Here is a 22,660-nt window from a genome sequence, read left to right on the forward strand (position 1 = left end):
AAGGCTCTCATCTTGACCTCTTTCATTTTGAGTCCCTATTTTAAAAAAATCCCAAAACAAAACAAAACAATAAACATACAAAACCATTAACTGGAGATCACTCATGTGTGTTTCTTTCATGCCCCGAGATGATACAGCTGGTATTGTTATGCTCGCGCACCAGAACCTGACCCGTGTGGCGAAACCCAAGACAGACAGACACGAGATGACTTCTAAGTCTACAAAGGGGGGTTTTATTGTGGGAGGGAAATGTATGGTGAAAAAAGGCGTTCTGTTAGTGGGATGTGTGAATAAACTATGTGTGGTGTCCCGTGTATAACTATGTGTGAGTGTTTTTAGCCAATGTGTGGTGCGGTATGTAAATGACCAGGAGGTGTTGAAGAAATGTGCGTGCACCTGGCGAGAAAGTCCAGTCCGTGATCCAAGAGGGGTTGTCCGAGAAAGTCCAGGTCCGAGATCCGGGAAGTCGAGTCCGAAAGGAGGGGTCCAGGTAGAGGGACAAGGGGGAGATCGCAGGAGAGGTCCGGGGAGAAACGTGAAGGTCGCTGGGGACGAGGGAGACGCGGGGAGCCGTGGAAATCGCGGAGGGAGAGTCTTGGGAGGAAACAGAGACACGAAGATAAGACACTGGGGAATAAACAGAAAGCAAGGAACGCTGGAGGGCTTATCAGAACTTCACCGCAGGGTTCAGTACGTCGAAGCACTGAGAGACGTTCTGGGAGGCTTCTTGTAGAAGGCTGCCTGATTGCCACAGGTGTGCCTGATGGATGATGGCAAACACCTGGTGCAGTGCAGCGCTCGTCTCCTCAGAGCGCGAGCCGAGCGCTCGGATGTTTCCGGCACGTCCGAGCTGGGGGAGTGGCTTGAACGTGCCGGGGAGGCAGCTCGGGGCGGTGTAAGCACAACAGGTATCAATGAATGTAAATCTCCCCCCCCCCAGGCTAAAAACTAAAGAATCAAAAGGCCTTTCTAGCAGCGTTGTTAGCAGATAACGTAAACATTGACATGAATGAAACATTAGAGCAGTCCTGCCGTCTTGACTAGAAAACATCAGAAAGCTGGCTGATGCAACGGCCGTGTTTTCGGTCCTCGCTGATTAACTTTACATCATTGACGCGTTGTAAATTAAGCAGCACAAAGCAGTTTTCTGTTATGCGAGACGGTTTCGTGATTGTTGACTGATCTACCATGGGACATAGAGATCGAATATTTTAAAGGTCGAGTTTCCGTGATACTAGGTCAGTTTGGTGAAAGGATTATAACTGGAACGGCAAGGTGGTGAGAAGGAGAAGAACAGGTTAAAACATTGCCTGGGATTCCCTTGCCTACCAACACGGGGATCGCCGGTTCGAATCCCCGTGTTACCTCCGGCTTGGTCGGGCGTCCCTACAAACACAATTGGCCGTGTCTACGGATGGGAAGCCGAATGTGGGTATGTGTCCTGCACATACCCACATTCGGCACATACCCACTGTCCTCTGGTCGGTCAGAGCGCCTGTTCGGAGGGGAGGGGGGAACTGGGGGGAATAGCATGATCCTCCCACATGCTACGTCCCCCGGCGAAACTGCTCATTGTCAGGTGAAAAGAAGCAGCTGGCGACTCCACACTTATTGGAGGAGGCATGTGGTGGTCTGCAGCCCTCCCCGGATCGGCAGAGGGGGTGGAGCAGCGACCAGGATGGCTCGGAAGAGTGGGGTAACTGGCCATATACAGTTAGGGAGAAAAAAAAGGGGGGGGGGCATTGCCTGGTTCCAGACCTTTGAATCCGCCCACTCCACCGAGTTGACCGATTCTGGCATCGTGGCATGAAACAGCAGTTCCTCGGTTGAAAAAGCGATTATCCAATGAGCGCTGTGGGTGGACTCACGCTTGGCCAAGCAGCGCCACGGGCGGGACTAACGCCGTTGTAAAACTTGTCAAGCGTTACCCTGCGCTCACAATGGCGGCGTGCCAAGTCGCTATCGCCTAGCTGTCGCTTGTGGGTGTTGCTAACATAGTTTTGAGGAAGTAGGCTACAAATATATTGACATGAGATGCATCGATCTTCTAAAAAAACGTATATACGAATAAATGTATATATTACTCACTGCATAACTGACCAGTGCAGGGAAGGTACAGTAGACACAGTCGTGTTCAGACGTGTTGTGTTGTGGGCTGCCTTGTTTGGGTTTTTGCCTTATCAGGTCCAAATGAACGACAGTGCTGATTGGGGTGAGGGATAAGCAGACACACGCACCGTTATTAGGGCCACTTCTCACGCCATCTTGGCAAAGTATTGTGACGAGCTTGCATGGAAGAATGGACGACAGGCAGAGATTTCCATTTAATGGCAATCCCCATGCCCCGTACACCACACGGCCCCCGGAATGCTCTTTCATTTGTCTTTGGAACAGAACAACAACATTGATTTCTCCCCCGAGGGAACAGCCAGCAATGTTGGTCTAAGTGACGTTCCGACAGTCAGTAAACGGTCTTCTATTTAGTCTGAGTCAACCCCCCCAACAAACTACACATCCCAACATGAACCAAACCTATGAACATGTAAAAATGTAACGTAAATCATAACAATTTCAACTCGAACATTAACAGTCCCATGAGTCCTTGCGCTCCCCCATTGCAGAACCGTCAACAGTCAGAGCGACCACCTCATAGCACCCATCTGAGGGGTCAGTTGTCCTCAACGACCCCATCACCCAACATATAGCCCCTCAAATGCCTAGGGTGCCGTCGCTGGTGAACAGGCCGCCTGGGGCTCACAGGAAGCGCAACTGGAGAAGAGTCACACTGATCGGTGCATGGGGTAATGCTGTCACCCACCCCCTCCCCAATAACAGGCGGAGCAAGGGGGTAGTATGGGAAGAGTCTGTCCTGGTGCAGCACCACCATGCGCCCCCAGCTGGGCATGCACCCCTGGTACACCACCTCAGACAGCTGGCCCATGACCTTGCCAGGCCCCTACCAGTGGCTGCGAAGCTTGAGGGGAATCCCCTTTTTGCGAGCGGGACAATACAGTATTACAGTAAGGTATGGTGGCACATAGTCAAACACGGAAAAAACTGCAGCGGATTGTCAGCAAGGCATCCAAAATCATAGGCAACCCACTTCCCTCAGTTGAATCGCTACATACTCACCGGACTGTAAAGCGAGCAAAAAAGACCATCTCAGACCACTGGCACGCATACTACCATTCCCCTAATTGTTGCAGGACACATACCCACATCCTAAGCCGGATGTGGGTATGTGTCCTGGTCGCTGCACTAGCGCTTCCTCTGGTCGGTCGGGGCGCCTGTTCGGAGGGGGGGGGGGGCTGGGGGGAATAGCGTGATCGTCCCATGCGCTACGTCTCCCTGGTGAAACTCCTCACTGTCGGGTGAAAAGAAGTGGCTGGCGACTCCACATGTATCGGAAGAGGCATGTGGTAGTCTGCAACCCTCCCCGGATCGGCAGAAGGGGCGGAGCAGTGACTGGGACGGCATGGAAGAGTGGGGTAATTGGCTGGGTACAATTGGAGAGAAAAGCGGGGGGGGGGGGGGTCCAAAAAAAAAAAGAGGGTTCACGTTCAACATATCGTGACAGGAAACCCAACAACGCTGCAACCGGTTTCTCCTCCATGTCGGCTATGGGAACGTCTTCACCTTTCGGCTGCTCCCGTTAGGGGTCGCCACAGTGAATCATCCGTTTCCATCTCTTCTGGTCCTCTGCATCTTCCTCTGTCACGTCAGCCACCTTGCATGTCCTCCCTCACCACATCCATAAACCTCCTCTTTGGCCTTCCTCTTTTCCGCTTGCCTGGCAGCTTCATCATCAGCATCAGCACCATGTTTATATTAAGGCCTTTTTTGTGACACCTTTGCTTTACTATTTGTTTTGATATTTTTTTGAACCACAACTCCAAAAAATTGCATAAAAATTATAGCAAATTCAGACACCAACAAAAAAGGGGGAAGTCAGGAGCAATGTAGAAAGGTGTGAGGAAAGAGGAGGCGAGACTGAGGTGGAGGAGTAAGAAGAAGGAAGACGGAGGCCAGGAACGAGATAGGGGACAAAAAAAGAAGCGTGAAAACAAAAAAACAAAAAACGGTGAGAAGAAAGAACAAGACAGGGAACAGAGAGGGTGGCGAAGCAGTTTAGCGCGCCAGGTTGCCGCCATCAGACAGCTGGATCATTTCGAAGTGACGGATTCGCTGTTCAGAAGAAAAGCCTGGAAGAGCCAATTAGAAGAAACGAAAACAATGAGGGCTGATGATGGATGGCTCCTGTAGCCCTGATGGAATAATCAGAGGGAGCGCTCTTCCAGTTACTAGTGGAAACTCAAGGCCGTCTCTGTCTCCGCTCACATCTCGACAAAGCCGTGGTTACACGTGTGACTGAAGCCCTCTGTCGGCGGCGTAATGAGGTATGGCTGCTGTCAACCCCGCTCCCATGATCCCCGCACCTCCGCTCGCTCCCTTCCTGTTCGGCTTTCACGCCTCTGTCTCTGAGTCAAGTTCGCCGCTTCTCCGCCTTTTCTGCTCAAATTCCTCGTCGGCTCCTGCCTCTTGTTTTCTCCTCAAGGGGCGACCCTTTTCTAGCTTCGCTTTGAACACACACGGACACACACACACACACACACACACACACACACACACACACACACACACACACACACACACACACACACACACACACACACACACAGAGACACACACACAGAGACACACACAGTCTCTCTCACTCGCTTCCATCGAGAGACGAGCGTAAAAGCCGCTCTTAACGCTAAGCACCACCTGACAGCCTCAGCGCGGCTCACTCTTGTGGCGGCTTATAAAGTCCCCCTACTACTTCCTCTTGAAACATGACAACCGCCTGCCTGCAGCCGCTCTGCTGGGTCTTTAAAGGCTATTCTAAGCATCTGAGCGGCGCGTCGCGATCATTAGCACCCTGTTTGAGGGAAAGAATATGGCTGCGCTGGAGACGCACCGCAGAGAACATTCGAGAGGACGGACGAGACGCCTCGCGTGCACACAGCTGCAAGCATCACACAACTTAATTGGAGCGTGTACCGCGCGCCGTCTGGCGCAGCGCTGAGATCAGCAGAGGAGCTGTGTCTGACAGATGCAAGGTTTTTTTTTCTTTCTTCTTCTTTTGTTTCTTTTTTTAAATGAGGTTTATTATGTAAAGCAGGGGTTGGGTTGCTGCTGCTGGGTGCTTTCTATCAATGTGATTGAGAGAAACTGCCGGAGCGTCGCGCATTTTCACACGCAGACAGTTGTGAGACTGTTTCTCTGCCCGCTTTACACATGAATGAGTGTGACTCCTCTACATACAGAAGAGCCATTACTATGTAAAACAAGGGCTGCAGGTGAGCCGCGCTACTACAGCTAGTGTCGTGTGTCGTGTGCATGAGAACCTGATCAGTGCCGGGTTTGCTACCCGGCGGACACAGGCCATTTCTAAGAGGGTAAAGACTGGGTTTGAAGACCTGAAGGACAAAACGTAGACATGACATAACATTACATGACGTATCTTCCCATTCAAATCTTGACAAACTTTCCGACTCCATTCGCGCGTCGGTGTCATCGTCACATCCACCAGGTGTGAGAACCGTGATATGGTTTCCTCCCTTCTTCCCCATGTAACCCTTCCACGGAGAATCGGGCCACAAAGAGAACCCAGCTCAAAATTTTCTGGGGAGAAATGTATCAGCCACTTAAGTCATAATAAGCCTGACAAGCCATCAGCTGAGCCGGAAGGCAAAGCTCTCAATTTACCAGTCAATCTTCGTTCTAACACTCACCTATGGTCATGAGCTTTGGGTAGTGACCAAAAAGGTGAGATCGCTGATACAAGCGGCTGAAATGAGTTTCCTCCGTAGGGTGTCTGGGCTCAGCCTTAAAGATAGGGTGAGGAGCTTGGACATCCGGAGGGAGCTTGGAGTAGAGCCGCTGCTCCTTCACGTCGAAAGGAGCCAGTTGAGGTGATTTGGGCATCCCTTCGAGGTTTTCCAGGCACGTCCAACTGGGAGGAGAACCCGGGGTAGACCTAGAACTCGCTGGAGGGGCTACATGTCCAATATGGCCTGGGAACGCCTTGGGATCCCCCAGGAGAAGCTGGAGGGGTTTGCTGGGGACAGGGACATCTGGAGTGCCCTACTTAGCTTGCTGCCACCGAAACACGACCCCGGAGAAGCGGCTGATGATGAGATGAGATGAGATGAGAAAGGCATCAGCTGCCTATCTGCCCCTCATACAAAGAGCAACAAATTCCCATGGTTACCTGGTTGTTTACAGCTAGCCTGACTGCCTCACGCCGGTGGCCCTCAGCACCATGACCAAGAATGCCAATGACCTGACCACGGCTACCGCGGCTAATGGCCCGTACAGTAATGAAACCGTGGGGGTATTGACTGATCCCCTGAATACCTCCCCTCGCTCCCATTCTGACACACTGATTTCTGTTTGTTTCCCTCCATTAGGTCCGGGCCCGGGCCAGGCACCAGGAACGAGGCTGTGCCAAAGAGATGTGGGACACTAAACGGTGTTAGAAAGCTCGGTACATTAGTCTTGGCCACAGGGCAGGTGGGATATGAGAGGGAGAGAGCGAGAGAGAGAGAGAGAGAGAGAGAGAAAGAGAGAAATGAATGTGAATAAGGTAATGGGTGACAGAAGTGTGCAGCCTGCAAACGAGTGTGTGTGTGTGTGTGTGTGTGTGTGTGTGTGTGTAGCAGTTGCATAGGGGGTGATAGGATTGTAAAGAGTGTTGATAAATGTGAGAATGATGGTGTGGCGCTAATGGCTGGCTCGACTGTGAGTCATAGAGAGTGAAGGAGACAAGGGGGACTCCTAAGAAGGAACCGGTAAGAGCCAAAAATGAGTGAAAGACCAAATGGATTGGGGGGGGGGGGGGCAGAGGGAAATCGAGAAAAAAGGGAGAATGATCAAAAGTGAAGGAGCATTAAATGAGGAGAGTGCGGTAGATGGAAAAGTTGTGCTGCAGTAGGTGTCGGCCCATAAGGCTCGCACACTCCACATGATAGGTCTGTCTGCTAATGAAATACTTAAAATGATGAAACGCACAAAGTGAGATATCTCAGGTGGTGTCTCTCACTTTGTCTCTCTGACATCACACAGACGAATGCCCTGCATATACCCTTTAAAGCCCACAATAGAAGCCTAGCGAGGTGCCACTGAGGGCATACCGTCAAGAGAGGCCTCCTGCTAGCCTATTAGCTACCTAGACTTAATTTCCATTGATGGAGCTAATGATGGCACTAATGCTGACATACCGTGTCTGTGCTCTGAATAGTCTGGGGTTTTTAGGGTACATTGAGTACGATTAACTTGAGAGAATTAACTCTGCAAGGGAAACATTCAAATCAGGCAGTTTAGCAGGATACAAGTTGGACTTGCATTGTTTATCTTTATTTTTTGCATCAATGCGAGATATTTGTGTCGGACTACTGTGTTAGCAAAACAGAGCCTCAATAGCCGACATGTAAAGGAAATAAAAACAGGAATTGCCTAGTATCTCGCCCTGGTTTTCCCTCTTTCTTTGTTCATCTTGCTCGCTCTCTCTGGGGGTCCGGTGTGTAATCCAGCCCGGACCAGCTCTGCGGTGTCCGGCCTCTTTTCCTTCTCTGCATCTGTTTCCTGTCCCGTCCCTTGTGCCAGCGGGGCCTCTCTCAGCCAAGGAGCCCATCATCATCATAGCAGCCGTGCCAGGCCCGTCTCTGCCTGCCAAGCATTTGATCAAAGAAGAGGGCAGCTGTGGAGCGGGCCGGCATGCCAGCCAGTGGCACTGCACGACTGAGAGGAGGAAAACAACAACAGCAACCAAACAAAACCCAACAACGTGCAACACCATCTCATACCAGGTATTTGGGACCCCCGTCCACCCCACCCCCCCATGGGTGGGCAGACGGGGGGGTGTGAGCGAGTCCTTGGAGAGACAGCTCTATTTTAGCCTGACCAAGAGAGCTGAGAGAATTAGTGACAGCAGACGGTGGCACTCACAACAGCACAGAGTGGCGAGGGGAATTAATTAGATAATACTTAAATTGTCTGGATTCCCGTCAGGGCTTTCATATCCGTCGTGAAGGGAAATTTCAGCTCCGCGTGTAAAGCAACATCTCTGACAACACCAGGGTTAAAGATAGAGGGCTGCTGGGGGGGGGGGGGCTAGTAAAATGTAAAACACAAGCGCTCACACTGGGAGGCCCTTTGGATAAAAGCATATACCTCAATGCCTTTTGTTGAGCTGATAAATTACTAAATCATATGCTGCAACACACAAATGGCACATGGTAATAACCATGGCAGAACACCTCCCGGTACCAAGCAATCCAATGCTATTTCCCCTTGGGTGCACCAAAAGCACTTTCAAACTTATTTGTCTTTACAAATGAGCCAATTCCTAGGGTAGAGCACAGAGGAGATGGGGGGTGGTAGGGGTTGGTGGGCTGATCATGGCACCCCAGGGAGACGAGAGGATTTGAGCAATACTGTCTATATGAGGACTCTGAATGTCTATCCTTAGATCCAGTGCGTCCAGGCGGCTGTTGCATTATTAAAGCGTGTTTTGGGACGGGCAGACCATGGCACTATTGGGAGCGCTATAAAGAGTAAACTTGCCCGGCATGCAAAAGTCTAGCTGCTCCTCTCTCAAGCTAATTAGCCTACAGTGCGCAGGATTCACCCGGGCATCGCAACAGAAAAGAGCAGGGAAATGATTAGGGCACCGTGTCAGAGCGCTCCCAAAATACATCCACTCCTTTATCGCCCTTGCAATGGATCACTGAGCTGGAGAGGAAAAAAAGAGAGACGGGTGTGGAAAGACAAAAAAAAAAAAAAGGCGAGGGTTTAATTTCACCAAGGTGAGTTTAGCAACTTATTTGCCTTTGCAGGAGAAAGAATAAGAAAGGAAAGTTGGCTGGGAGAAAGGGAGGCAGGAAATAAAGCAGGGATGGACTACTAAAGGATGAAAGAGAAGGAAATAAGGAGCGGATGCGAATGTTGAAAACTCTAGGAATGATGCAATGGTGCCCTGTCATGTAACATGGAGGGCTGTGTGTGTGTGTGTGTGTGTGTGTGTGTGTGTGTGTGTGTGTGTGTGTGTGTGTGCAGGCGTTCATTCCAACTCAATACAACACTGACTAGTTACCTGTCTGGTTGAACGTGTGTTGTTCAGTCATATCAGCTGGTGTAGTGCTGCATACAAACACCCCTTATGGCACATGATTGGACAACACTGCTGCAATAAGGAATGTAAATGTAAACTTGTGCACAAACACTACTTTCTGCTAACATCTAGTTTAATCTGACCAGAAGCAGGCAGGCTTTTAAAAAGGAGTGGCTATTGCATCCAATAAGCTTTTACTAATCTTATTTAAGATCGGCAATAGCCCACAAGAAGGCCGAGCTCTCATAGCACCCAGGTGAAATCTCTGCAAGTAAGGTCGGAGTAATTAATGTATGAATCCTAATGCCAGTAATATTCCACGCATGAATAAAAAACTGAGTTGGGGAGGCTGTGGATGACAGCAGGCTGGGAGGAGGCTAGCGTGCTTCATAATTACTTATCATCCTTCATTTGAAAGCTCTGCAGGATAATCACACTGCCTCATGCTGTGTAATCAGCCCCTTTGATAGGCAATCACGGTAAAGCCTGGGTCGGCGACGCTGCAGATTTTTGAAGGTAATGATGAGGCCTATTTTCAGCGTCAGATGTGGGTGTCTGAGATGCTTTTTGCATTCAGGGAAGCTCCTGCAGATGTGGTGTTGGTGGGGGGTGGGGATGTCTGAATTTCTCAATGCATCATGGTTAATTATTCATGAACTCCTGCAGTTTACATTATCATCTCACTGAAATATTTACTGTATCAGCCGGCTATAACATTGCTAACACATGTATTAAGGCAGGCGGCATTGTATTCACACTCGATTTCGAGGACCGCCTGCATCGTAACGCAATGCGTACACAATGCAAAACTTCTTGCAAGGAAACCCCATACAGCATTAGTATCACAACACATCCTGAAGACACAAAGCATGTCAGAAAAGAGGGGATCCTGGGGCGTCTGGGTAGCCTAGCCGTCTATTCCGTTGCCTACCAACACGGGGATCACCGGTTTGAATCTCCATGTTACCTCCGGCTTGGTCGAGTGTTCCTACACACACAATTGGCCGTGTCTGTGGGTTGGAAGCCAGATGTGGATATGTGTCCTGATCGCTGCACTAGCACCTCCTCTGGTCGGTCGGGGCACCTGTTCGGGGGAGATGGCATGCTACGTCTCCCTGGTGAAACTCCTCACTGTCAGGTGAAAAGAAGCGGCTGGCGACTCCACATGTATGGGAGGAGGCATGTGGTAGTCTGCAGAGGGGGTGGAGCAGTGACCAAGATGGCTCAGAAGAGTGAGGTAATTGGCTGAGTACAACTGGGGAGAAAAGGGGGGGGGGGAATTCAAAAAGAAAAGAGGAGATACCTATTTTGAGAGATACAGAAAAATCGACCGCACTGAGATGATGCATACTTGTTATAAAAATTTTATTTAGAATAAAACAATGTAGCCATATTACACGTGATGTGGTCATTCTATTCTACATACCTCAGGAGATACGACACAGTTCTACCATGGTACGGTTCATCTCTATTGTGATCATGACGGTCATCATCATCATCATCATCATCATCATAATTAATGTCAACATTGTCAGTCCACAGTTGGAGGTGGTTATAGTAGTGTTGTTTAATCTCACAAGTTTTACAGGATAGCATACAGCACAACAACACAACGCAGTGAGGGACCAGTGCTAGAAGGCCAGTGGGAGAAAATAAAACCCAACAACAGAGAACGACAGTAATACTCATCATGAGGTGCGGCTAGCTTCAGTAGGCCACAGACTCATCGTGGTACAGCAACAAAACATTATTTTTTTGGCTCACTTGGTATCTCCTCATTGCAGTGCACACCAATACAGGAAGCACAAGCTTGGAACGCTAAACCAGGTCGCTTGTTGTACGCTGTGTAGGAGCACAAGTAAATTGTTCAGTTAAACAAGTTTACCAACCACGCAAACAAAACTGTGTCTATGATTCTGAGGTAGCAAGGCAATCATGGCTTTCTTCTGATTCTCCAACATAGATCTTTTCTTATTCAATACAAAACTATTCTACGTGGTGACTGTAGGCCTGTTGCGAACCCAAATATGGAAACGACTTTTAGGTTCAAATTAAATCTATACTTTCTAAAACCGCTCTCCTTTATACACGATCCAACTCTTAATTTTATCAGCCGTTCTCTCCGCTTTCCACGTGTGGAATGACAACTGTATAGGCACAGAAGGGGTCAAGTTTACGTCAACAAATTGTGGTCGGCGTCGTCACCGCCATCAATACTTTTTAAAGGGGAACATGACATCAGGCATGCTACAAGACCGACCGTAGAAAGAAAGATGCTTTGCGGTCTTTCTACATCGTGGGAGCAACTCATTTATTCTCATCAGTCATAAACAACCGTTTTCTCTCAAAATCAGAACAAAATCTGTGGCTATGTCCCTTGTGATGATGCCAGCGGGAGGTGGGGCGGTGGGGTAGAAAGCAGGAGAATGGTAGCAGTGGATTGGCCGAAAACATGTAACAGTTTGATTCCCAGTAAAGGCTGAACAAAAGGTGAAAAGAAAGAAAACAATACACACAAATCCCACCCCACCTGCTAAATCAGTGGTTCTCAACTCTGGTACCTGGGACCCCCCACCCCCACCCCCAGTACTGCTGGTTTTCTATGTGAATGTTATTAAATACATGACAAAACAGACAAACCAGCGGGACTTAGGATGGGGGTGGAGGAGGTCCTGAGGTCAAAGGTTAGGAAGCACTCCTCAAAGCAACAAAAAGCATATTCCACTATACAAAGCCCCCCCCCCCCCCCAACCCTTTCAATCATCGGCACATCCAAACAAATCACTGACAAATGTTTCAAACCAACTTCAGGTACAATCTACAGTTCATAAAATGTACAGTTTGCATAGTACAAGACAACAAGGTGGTAATAGTAAGTTAAGTTTCTCTGGTCCTGTGTGTCTTTGGGTTTTAGGATGAGATCGACTGGCTAAGGGGCGAGGGATGAGCTCTCCATCTGCCCTCGGCTGCAGAGAGGGATGGAGAGGAGACAGAAAGTCTGTGTGTTTGGGAATGCTCCTGTTTCTTAAGACACACGCTGCAAACAGACATGCCCGCCCGTCCTCTGCGGCAACTGTTCTCACATCACCTTTAAAAAACAGAGAAGAAGAAGCTTATTAGATCATGCATGTCCGCTGCAGTATGGGTGAAGACATACTGAACTGATCATATTTACACACGTGCCCACTCGCTCTTTTTTTTTTCTCCCCAATTGTACTTGCCCAATTACCCCACTCTTCCGAGCCGTCCCGGTCTCTGCTCCACCCCCTATGCCGATCCAGGGAGGGCTGCAGACTACCACATGCCTCCTCCGATACATGTGGAGTCGCCAGCCGCTTCTTTTCACCTGACAGTGAGGATCACGCTATTCCCCCCAGTCCCCCCGAACAGGTGTCCCAACCAACCAGGACACATACCCAGGGCCAATTGTGTCTGAAGGGATGGCCAACCAAGCCGGAGATTGATGGGGATTTGAATCGGCGAGCCCCCTGTTGGTAGGCAATGGAATAGACCGCCACACCACCCGGGCGCCCCCTACGTACCCACTCTCGACACCAACAGGACAGGCGATTATGACTCAAACCTCCATACCAGAAGCCTTACCAGTGACATACTTAAACAAGTTCCCACTTACTGCTGTTCTGATAACTCACATCAGAACGATCACCTGGGTGGGGCTGCATTCACTAGAGCAACGTGCTGGAAAACAACATCTCCTCTGAGTTTTGGGGCAGTGAATCGAGGTTTAAAGTGCTGCTGCTGCCGAACCGGCCTCATTTCTCATCAGAGAAAATTGCAGCTGAAAGTAAACAGGCTTCAAAACTGGTCTGAACCCTTGTCCCACAAGCCTGTTAGAGCCCATTAGGAACAGGGTCTGAAGACAGGGATACATGGGAGCGCGGATGACTCACTTTTTACACAACGCAGATGTTTTTGTGGAAAAGACAAAGGAAAAAAATAAGAAACTAGACAACCTATTCTCTGTTTCGGTGCTAAATCCTGATGGGAACGCTATGAAACGGAGGTCGATTAAGATGAAATGGGGGAGGAAGGAATGACTCTGAAATGAGGAGAAAGGGAAAAAAACCCAGGGAGACTAAGAGGAGGTGCACAGCATGGTTTCTACGCACATTCGTTTTAATGAATGCTGAGTATCGAGTGCATATTTAAAGCACACACTGACAACGCTTCATTTAACGCAGCGAGAAGTAGTCTGTTCGTGACCGCTACGGCTATAACCGCCATCAAAGATGCAACGTTGGGGGAAAACAACAACAACAGAGAAAGTAAAGTAAATAAAAGAGGATATGTGGCTGTTACAGAGCAGCCACCACCCAACAAAAAAAAGGATCCAAAGGAAATAAGCGGTTCATCTGGCCTGTGGAGGCATCAGATGGGCTGATGGGTTTGAAGGCAGCAAATAATTAGCTGGCGACCGGTCAGCAACTACGGCTCTCCCAGCCTCTGCTCCATAGTTCTCCTTGGCCCTCAGTCAGAGAAATAAGAAGGGTTTCGCTAATGACACTCCTCATTAGCTGTCCTGTTCTCACAAGGCGCCAAACATGAAGACACACGGCAGGTGGAGGACGACTCCTATCACGAGCTGTAATTACCTTGACAATGTTGTTGCGTCGCAGCTTTATTTCATTTTTACAAAAGACCTCACTTCAGGAGTGAAGTGGGGCTTCTGAAGTCTGGAAATGTGTGTATCTGTTATAAAGATACCGCTCTGCTCTCTGATGTCAGCTTTGCCGTACAGAATGTGACTGTCAGTCGCCAAATTATTCTGGATCTATAATTAAGAAAGGGTGTCCGGGTAGCGTGGCAGTCTATTCCGTTGCCTACCAACACGGGGATCACCGGTTTGAATCCCCGTGTTACCTCCGTTTGGTCGGGTGTCCCTACAAACACAATTGGCTGTGTCTGCAGGTGGGGAGCCGGATGTGGGTATGTGTCCTTGTCGCTGCACTAGCGCCTCCTCTGGTCGGTCGGGGCACCTGGGGGGAATAGTGTGATCCTCCCACATGCTACGTCCCCCTGGTGAAACTCCTCACTGTCAGGTGAAAGGAAGCGGCTGGTGACACCACATGTATTGGAGGAGGCATGTGGTAGTCTGCAGCCCTCCCCAGATCAGCAGAGGGGGTGGAGCAGCGACCGGGACGGCTCAGAAGAATGAGGTAATTGGCCAGATACAATTGGGGAGAAAAAAAGGGGGGGGATAATTAAGAAACAACCTGTATCAATAATGTTACTTTGTCTATACCACATGTTGTTCCATACAAAGGGGATTCGGATCTGAGCTGGTGTGTATACGAAACTGTGGAGGAGTGTTTTCTTACCTGCGGTCTTGAGGAGAGACTTGAGGCTGCAAGAGAAAAAGAAGGAAAGCAGTTTTAGTTTACAAGAGTTTAGGATTTTCAATTTTCCAACATCCACACTTAAAAAGTTATCACCTCGTGGGTCTCTCACAGCCCCCATCCAAACACACAGCCCCATGCTTTCTTATGACTGTTCAGCCGTTATGCCTTGGAGCTGAGCAGTAAGCTAACGCTAATAACCCCACAGCCTCTGTCAGATTAGAATGGATTTTTAACTAAACCAACTAAAGTCGAATGCAATTTAAAGTCAGTGAGCGCTAACGTAAAACAAACATTTGCTTTCTCCATTAAATGAACATCCCCGAGGTAGCCCTTCACCCAATTTCTGCTGTTGACAGTAATGAGAGCACAATGATTTTCATGAACTTTTTTTTTTATTTAGTGTCTTCAATCTTTTTAGCTGAATTTATGGAAAATTGCATCCGTCAAGGCTGTGTTTCAGAAATTATTTCAAAATCCAATGTCAACCAATACTGTCGAGTCTTATTACAAATCCACCTGCATGAGTTAAATAATGCATTGACTTTGCCCTATCAATGAACACACTCTGGGTTACACTCATCACCAGTAATGCTTCTGGATAAGCAAGAAAACAGCACGCAGACACAAAAGACCTTTTGAATTTCAGAATACAAACACGCAGAAAGCCCCCGGGGATTATCATCTAAAATAAATGGAGTCCATTAGATACAAAGACTATGAGATTCTGTCCAAAATCAGCACACTGCTGTTCACCAATGTGTCCATATATGCACCTATGGTACACACAGAGACAGAAATATTCAGGCAAAGCTGAACGAGAGGATGAGGAGGTGAGACAAGAGGGGAAGTGCGTTAGTGTGCAAAATTGCTGAGGGGGTGGCCGAGGAGCAAGGAACAAAGACGCAGTGAGGGATGGAGCGAGGTGAAGTGGGGTTGAGTGATGAAGAGTGGCACAGACGTGGTCCACAGGTGGAGGATCAGTCGAATGGAAACTGATGATGCTAAGGATCGGGCTGAGAAATAAGCCACTGCCCCCCCCCCCTTTCTACTTGTGTGGCTTGGTCTCTTAACACTGCTTTCACCTGGTAAGGTTAACTAATGCTACAATTGACTTGACTGGGAGATCCTGGACCTCATCTTGTGAATAACGCAGATACCCTGTGGGACAAATGATGTAACAAGAAAAATGCTAGAATGCAGGGGTGAAATGCAGTTCTCCAAGTTTTGTCAAAACTCAGCCAACAGGATTTGAGATATTGTGTCTCATGGGTGGAAAGATAAGCAGATGGAGACCAATCCCTTGTCAGTACATAATTGAGTCAAGGGAGAGGGGAGCAGGCAGACCATAACGGTAATTCAAAAATAGTTATGTGCTTGGGCTTGGCGTGGGTATGTCAATATTCTGCACACAGGCTTTACTGTACCTAACATGCCTTCCCTAAGGTAAAAAAAAAAAAAAAAAAAAAACTTCTTAGTTCGCTGTTCACTTGACACCTATTGTTCATATCTACTGAAAATGAGTCAGTGTGGAAAAAAGGCTTTGTTCTTAAAAAATGACCCTTTGTGCAGAGTTTGGACAATAATTGCACTTTTACAGATCTCGTAGACTACACAATTGTGTATATTTTTATATTCGTTTTCAGTGGGTGTCGGACTCCACCGAGGTTGTCCCTTGTCTCCGATTCTGTTTGTGATATTCATGGACAGGATCTCAAGGCGCAGCCAAGGTGAGGAGTGTGTCCATTTTGGGAACCTCAGAATAACATCTCTGCTCTTCGAAGATGATGTGGTTTTGTTGGCTTCTTCAGAACGTGACCTCCAGCGCACACTGAGGCGGTTTGCAACTGAGGGTAAAATGGCTGGGATGAGAGTCAGCACCTCCAAGTCCGAGGTCATGGTTCTCTACCGGAAAATGGTGGATTTCTCCCTTCGGGTTGGGGATGAATTGTGGCTTCAAGTGTGAAGGAGTTCAAGTATCTCGGGGTCTTGTTCATGAGTGAGGGTAGGATGGAGCGGGAGACTGACAGGTGGATTGGTGCAGCATCAGCAGTAATGCGGACGTTGTACCAGACCGTTGTGGTGAAGAGGGAGCTGAGCCGGAAGGCATAGCTCTCAATTTACCAGTCAATCTTTGTTCCAACCCTCACCTATGGTCATGAACTTTGGGTAGTGACTGAAAGGGTGAGATCGTGGATACAAGCGGCTGAAATGAGTTTCCACTGTAGGGTGTCTGGACTTAGCCTTAGAGATAGGGTGAGGAGCTCAGACATGCGGAAGGAGCTCGGAGTAGAGCTGCTGCTCCTTCGCATCGAAAGGAGCCAGTTGAGGTGGTTCAGGCATCTGATTAGGATGCCTCCTGGGCGCCTTCCTTTGGAGGTTTACTGGGCACGGCCAACTGGGAGGAGAACCTGGGGTAGACCCAGAACTCGCTGGAGGGACTAAATGTCCAGGGGAGCTGGTGGGCATTGCTGGGGAGAGGGACGTCTGGAGTGTCTTACTTGGCTTGCTGCCACCGCAACTCGGCCCGGAGAAGCGGCTGAAGATGAATATATATATATATATATATATATATATATATATATATATACACTTAGCACAAAGTTAAGGAAATTTGTGTTTGGTAGGTTATTTCTTTGTTGTAACAATGCTTCTTGGCAATAAATCTTATACCGTTGGAAAGCCTGTTTATTTCCCTTTTAAATGGGGCCACATTTGTAAGGAACATGCATTTGTGGGATGAGCAGCAGAGCTGAGTATGTGGGTTGCGCCCAAGAAAAATTTGCCAAATCTTCTCTGCCAATGCCAAACAGCTTATTTTGCTGTTGCTATTGACTCTTGTTTTGAGCTTCTGGTACTCCACGTGCTGACAATCAGGTGCCTGATATAAGATTTATTGCCAAGAAGCATTGTTACAACTAAGAAATAATTTACCTAACACAAATTTCCTTACTTTTTGTGCTAAGTTTTTCTATATATATATATATATGTGTGTGTGTGTGTGTGTGTGTGTGTGTGTGCGTGTGTACTATATAGCGAGTTCAGGGGGCAGCCGGGAAACTGCCGCAGCCGGGAATCTAATTCAGATAGCCCGGACCACGGGCGACTGCGCTAACCAGTCAACTAAAGGGTCCAACCCATTAGCCAAGGGCTAGCAAGTCTCCTCATCTGTGGTCATTACACTAGCCCCCTCAGCAGGACGGTGGCAATGGAATACGCTAAGGAGTGTGTAACAATTCACCTGCCAAATCAACTCGTCCTGAAAATGGATGGCATTGGAGCATCAGGCCCATACCTGGCTGTCACTGGCAGCAGAGATAGGTGCCGCGAGGCATCCAGTGTGGTAATGTAAACGATCATTGAGCATGTATCAAGATACACTACTCCCCTCTCTCAGGAATATATACACACACCCACCGATCAGCCAAAACCTAATATTGTATAGGTCCCCCTTGTGTCGCCAAAACAGCTCTGACCCATCGAGGCATGGACCCCACAAGACCTCTGAAGGTGTCCTCTGGTATCTGACACCAAGATGTTAGCAGCAGATCCTTTAAGTCCTGTAAGTTGTGAGATGAGGCCTCAGTGGATCGCATTTGTTTTTCCAGCACATCCCACAGATGTTCGATTGGATTGAGATCTCGAGAATTTGGAGGCCAAGGCAACACCTTGAACTCTTTTGTCATGTTCCTCAAACCATTCCTGAATAATGTGTGCAGTGTGGCAGAGTACATTATCCTGCTGAAAGAAGCCACTGCAATCTGGGAATACAGTTGTCATGAAGGGGTGTACTTGGTCTGCAACAACATCTAGGTAGGTGGCACATGTCAAAATAACATCCACATGAATGCAAGGACCCAAGGTTTCCCAGCAGAACACTGCCTTAGAGCATCACATTGCCTCAGCCAGCTTATCTTCTTCCCATAGTACATCCTGGGGCCATCTCTTTCCCAGGTAAATGACGCACATGCACCCGGCACATCAGATGCAGGCAAGTTCTTCCATTGCTCCACAGCGCAATTCTGATGCTCAAGTGCCCATTATAGGCTCTTTTGGCAGTGGACAGGGGTCATCATGGGCACTCTGTATGGTCTGTGGCTATGCAGCCCCATAAGCAAAAAGCTGTGATACACTGCGTGTCCTGTCTATCAGAGCCAGCATTAACTTTTTCAGCAATTTGAGCCAAAGAAGCTCTTCTGTGGGATTGGATCAGATGGATTAGCCCTTTGCTCCTCACACCCAGGAACCTTGGGCGCCCATGACCCCGTCACGGGTTCACCAGTTGTCCTTCCTTGGACCACTTTTGGTAGGTACTGACCACTGCATACAAACAACACGTCACAGAACTGGTGACAAATAGGCACAAATGTGTCACAAATACGGCAGTGGCACCTCTATAAACGAAAGAAAACAAACCTATTCACCACCCTGCCATGTAAATTCTCTAAAGCATCTGTGCTAATATACCAAATATAGCAGTTCACAGAGAAAGTAACATTCATTGTTTTACACATTTGCCAAACAACATTACAAAACAACAAACCAGAAATTATCATCAAACTGTTTCATACCAAAGTCACCGATAGCAAACTGGGCTCTGCATGTGTGAGGTTTTCAGTCCGCAACCATCTGTAATCCGTTAGAACCAGTGGCCATCTCCAGCGAAAAATAATGCATTATCTTTCCAAAGTTTTTTAATCACCGCAACCATGAGAGGTTCTTGATCATACAGGCACAACTGTGCACATAAAATATTAGGCTGATGGGTCCAGTAGTTTACGAGATTAGCTGTGGACAGACACACACAAGCGACCAAACGCATATGGCCTGGTGGAGAATAAACAAGTTTCCACAGTTGATGTAGTATTTGTGGTAACTTCTTCCTCTAAAAAGGACCACTCCACAACTTCATGCTCCAAGATCAACTTTATATAGGTAGGGCAAAGACAGTACTGAATATACAGAGGTTTACACCGACTATTTTGTTGGGGTGAAGGAGCTTACCACACACACGGAGACAAAATGAAATAGAGAGAACCCCACGCCCCGGAAACTCCCGAAACAGCATCTCCTAACAAACAGCTAACCCTAGCGGGAGTATGGCTAGATTACCATTATCCTTACATTTTATAACCATCACCAGTCACTCGCGCAAATTCAGCAAATTCAATAAAGTATAGTCACAATATTATCAGTGCACTGCCTTCAGTTCAATAAGAAAAATGTGCACGCCAAACTCGAGTTGAAGTTCCAATTCACTTGATAGACTTGTGGCAGTCTTCTGTCACAAAATTCATCCAGTAATTTAGTCCATTTGGGAGAATGTGTAAAAAATGCAGACAATCCGGGCGGCATGGCGGTCTATTCCGCTGCCTACCAACACGGGGATCACTGGTTCGAATCCCTGTGTTACCTCTGGCTTGGTTGGGCGTCCCTACAAACACAATTGGTCATGTCTGCGGGTGGGAACCTGGATGTGGGTATGTGTCCTGGTCGCTGCACTAGCGCCTCCTCTGGTCGGTCGGGGTGCCTGTTTGGGGGAACTGGGGGGGAATAGCGTGGAGGAACTGGGGGGAATAGTGTGATTCTCCCACGTGCTACGTCCCCCTGGCGAAACTCCTCACTGTCAGGTGAAAAGATGTGGCTGGTGACTCCACATGTATCAGAGGAGGCATGTGGTAGTCTGCTGCCCTTCCCGGATCGGCAGAGGGGGTGGAGCAGCAACTGGGACGGCTTAGAAGAGTGGAGTAATTGGCCAAGCACAATTGAGAGAAAAAATCCAAAAACAGAAAAAAAATGCAGACAATCCTCCCAGATTTGCAAAAAAACACAAAATAGATCGGCAACAAGTCGTCACTAGCTGTGAATGTGGTGGCCATTGAACTTAGTTCGCTCGCAACCCGCAAACAGTTCAAGCTCAAAGGTGATGACAACACTTGGGCTAGCACCGACACATGCAGGGCCATGGAGCAGTCTGTCACTCAACATCCAAATTTGATTGGCTGATGATACGGTCACTCAAAGTTGTAATCTGTTTTCAGCTTTGGGCTTCAACGAAAGGCTAGCGATACAAACTACTGCTGATCCAAGGAGCTGTGATGCGTTTAGATGACAAAGGAAATCTTTGCTCAGCCCCACGAGACAACAAGTAATTGAATTCAGACAAAATTCAGGCAAGGTTCAAATTAATTATGAAAAACGATTTTGACAGGGCCAGCAGAGAAGGCCCTGATAGCCCACCACTGTATGTGTGTGTATGTATATGTATATATATATCTATATATATATATATATCTATATATATATATATATAGATATAGATATATAGATATATATATAGATATATATATATACTTAGCACAAAAAGTAAGGAAATGTGTGTTTGGTAGATTATTTCTTTGTTGTAACAATGCTTTTCTTGGAAATAAATCTTATACCGGTGGAAAGCCTGTTTATTTCCCTTTTAAATGGTGCCGCATTTGTAAGGAACGTGCATTTGTGGGATGAGCAGCACAGCTGAGTATGTGGGTTGCGCCCATGAAAAATTTGCCAAATCTTCTCTGCCAATGCCAAACAGCTTATTTTGCTGTTGCTATTGACTCTTGTTTTGAGCTTCTGGTACCCCAAGTGTTGACAATCAGGTGCCTGATATAAGATTTATTACCAAGAAGCATTATTACAACACAGAAATAATCTAACAAACACAAATTTCCTTACTTTTTGTGCTAAGTTTATATATATATATTACAACCTTGTTAAAAAAAAAACACATCGCTGACATTAAGAGGGGAAGAAAAAAGTGCCAGAGGAGTTGGAAGAGAAAACTTACAACTGCATGCAGGGAAGCTGTTGTTAATCTGCTCCATTACATCCGCCAGGTCAGAGCTACTATTGTGGGGGTCCAGCAGCTCATCTGAAAGCACACACGGTATGATGGGAAAGTAGTGAGCAAAAGTATATATGTTGTGTTCTCACTACGAGCTTCATAAAGGGAACTTTTAATTTTTTTGACCCCCACCCCCTTTTCCCCCCTTCCCAATTGTACTTGGCCAATTACCCCACTCTTTTGAGCCATCCTGGTCACTGCACCACCCCGTCTGCTGACCCGGGGAGTGCTGCAGACTACCACATGCCTCCTCTGATACATGTGGAGTCACCAAGCCGCTTCTTTTCACCTGACAGTGAGGAGTTTTGCCAGGGGGACGTAGTGCGTGGGAGGATCATGCTATTCCCCCAGTTCCCCCTTCCCCCCTGAACAAGCACTCCAACTGACCAGAGGAGGCGCTAATGCAGCGACCAGGACACATACCCACATCCGGCTTCCCACCTGCAGACACGGCCAACTGTCTGTAGGGATGACCGACCAAGCCGGAGGTAACACGAGGATTCGAACCAGCGATCCCCGTTTTGGTAGGCAACGGAACAGACCGGCACACCACATGGATGCCTGGGAAATTACTTTTGTTTTGTTTATGTCCAATCAGTACTGATGAGTAATGCAGTGAATCGAAGCAATTTTGCCCTCACTTTGTACGATACTGACGGAGAAATCAGGGTTCTCCTGTTCAGTGTTTCCCACAGCACCTACATGTACTAGAATGCCTCGCCTCTTTATCGTCAGCGGTAAAATCCTCTGTGCTAGTGTTGTGGGACATCATTTCGTCCATCAGAAACATAGCTTAGCTGGGGGAATGATGATGTGTTTTTTGAACAGCGTCTTCAGGGTAGATTAAGAGTATTAGAAACAGTTTTTCTGTGTGCCAACTGACGTCGCAGTATGTCACTTGGCGGTCACTGCCGCTCCAAAAATTTAGAAACGATCGGGAACTACAGGTGTTTTTCATGTGCTATCCCTGCTGCAGATAGACAGAGATAAGGCTGAAAATCGGTGAATTTTCCCTTTAAGAGCAGGATGATTTATGTTGGGATCCAAGTAGTTCCTGCCACTGTTTGTATGCCCAATAGCCCAATAAGTAGGTGTCTGCACACACCTGTAACAATGCAGCAATGCTGTGCATGTGTGTAATGTGTGTGTGCTTTCGTGCATGTGTGTACGACTCACCTGAGGTTTCATTGAGTGGTCCTTGGTCTATCACATTGGGAGAGGACACCCCATTTACCCTTGAATCTACCTCCGGCTGAGAGA

At 47.9% G+C, this 22,660-nt stretch overlaps 1 protein-coding gene across 4 annotated transcripts in view; it reads right to left on the bottom strand.

Moving 5' to 3' along the window:
- Positions 1-10,511: 10,511 nt before the first annotated feature.
- Positions 10,512-22,660, bottom strand: part of utrn (utrophin) — a 233,379-nt gene continuing 221,230 nt past the window's right edge. For all 4 annotated transcript variants that reach the window (XM_056294966.1, XM_056294968.1, XM_056294967.1 and 1 more), the window contains 4 exons: positions 22,577-22,652; positions 21,344-21,427; positions 14,497-14,522; positions 10,512-12,245 (listed from right to left, as the gene is read on the bottom strand). In XM_056294966.1, coding sequence (XP_056150941.1) covers positions 12,237-12,245; positions 14,497-14,522; positions 21,344-21,427; positions 22,577-22,652 — 195 coding nt within the window. In that variant the 3' untranslated portion in view covers positions 10,512-12,236. The remainder of the gene's footprint in view (positions 12,246-14,496; positions 14,523-21,343; positions 21,428-22,576; positions 22,653-22,660) is intronic.

The sequence above is a fragment of the Lampris incognitus genome, chromosome 15 (genome assembly GCF_029633865.1).
Source record: "Lampris incognitus isolate fLamInc1 chromosome 15, fLamInc1.hap2, whole genome shotgun sequence".
NCBI lineage: Eukaryota > Metazoa > Chordata > Actinopteri > Lampriformes > Lampridae > Lampris > Lampris incognitus.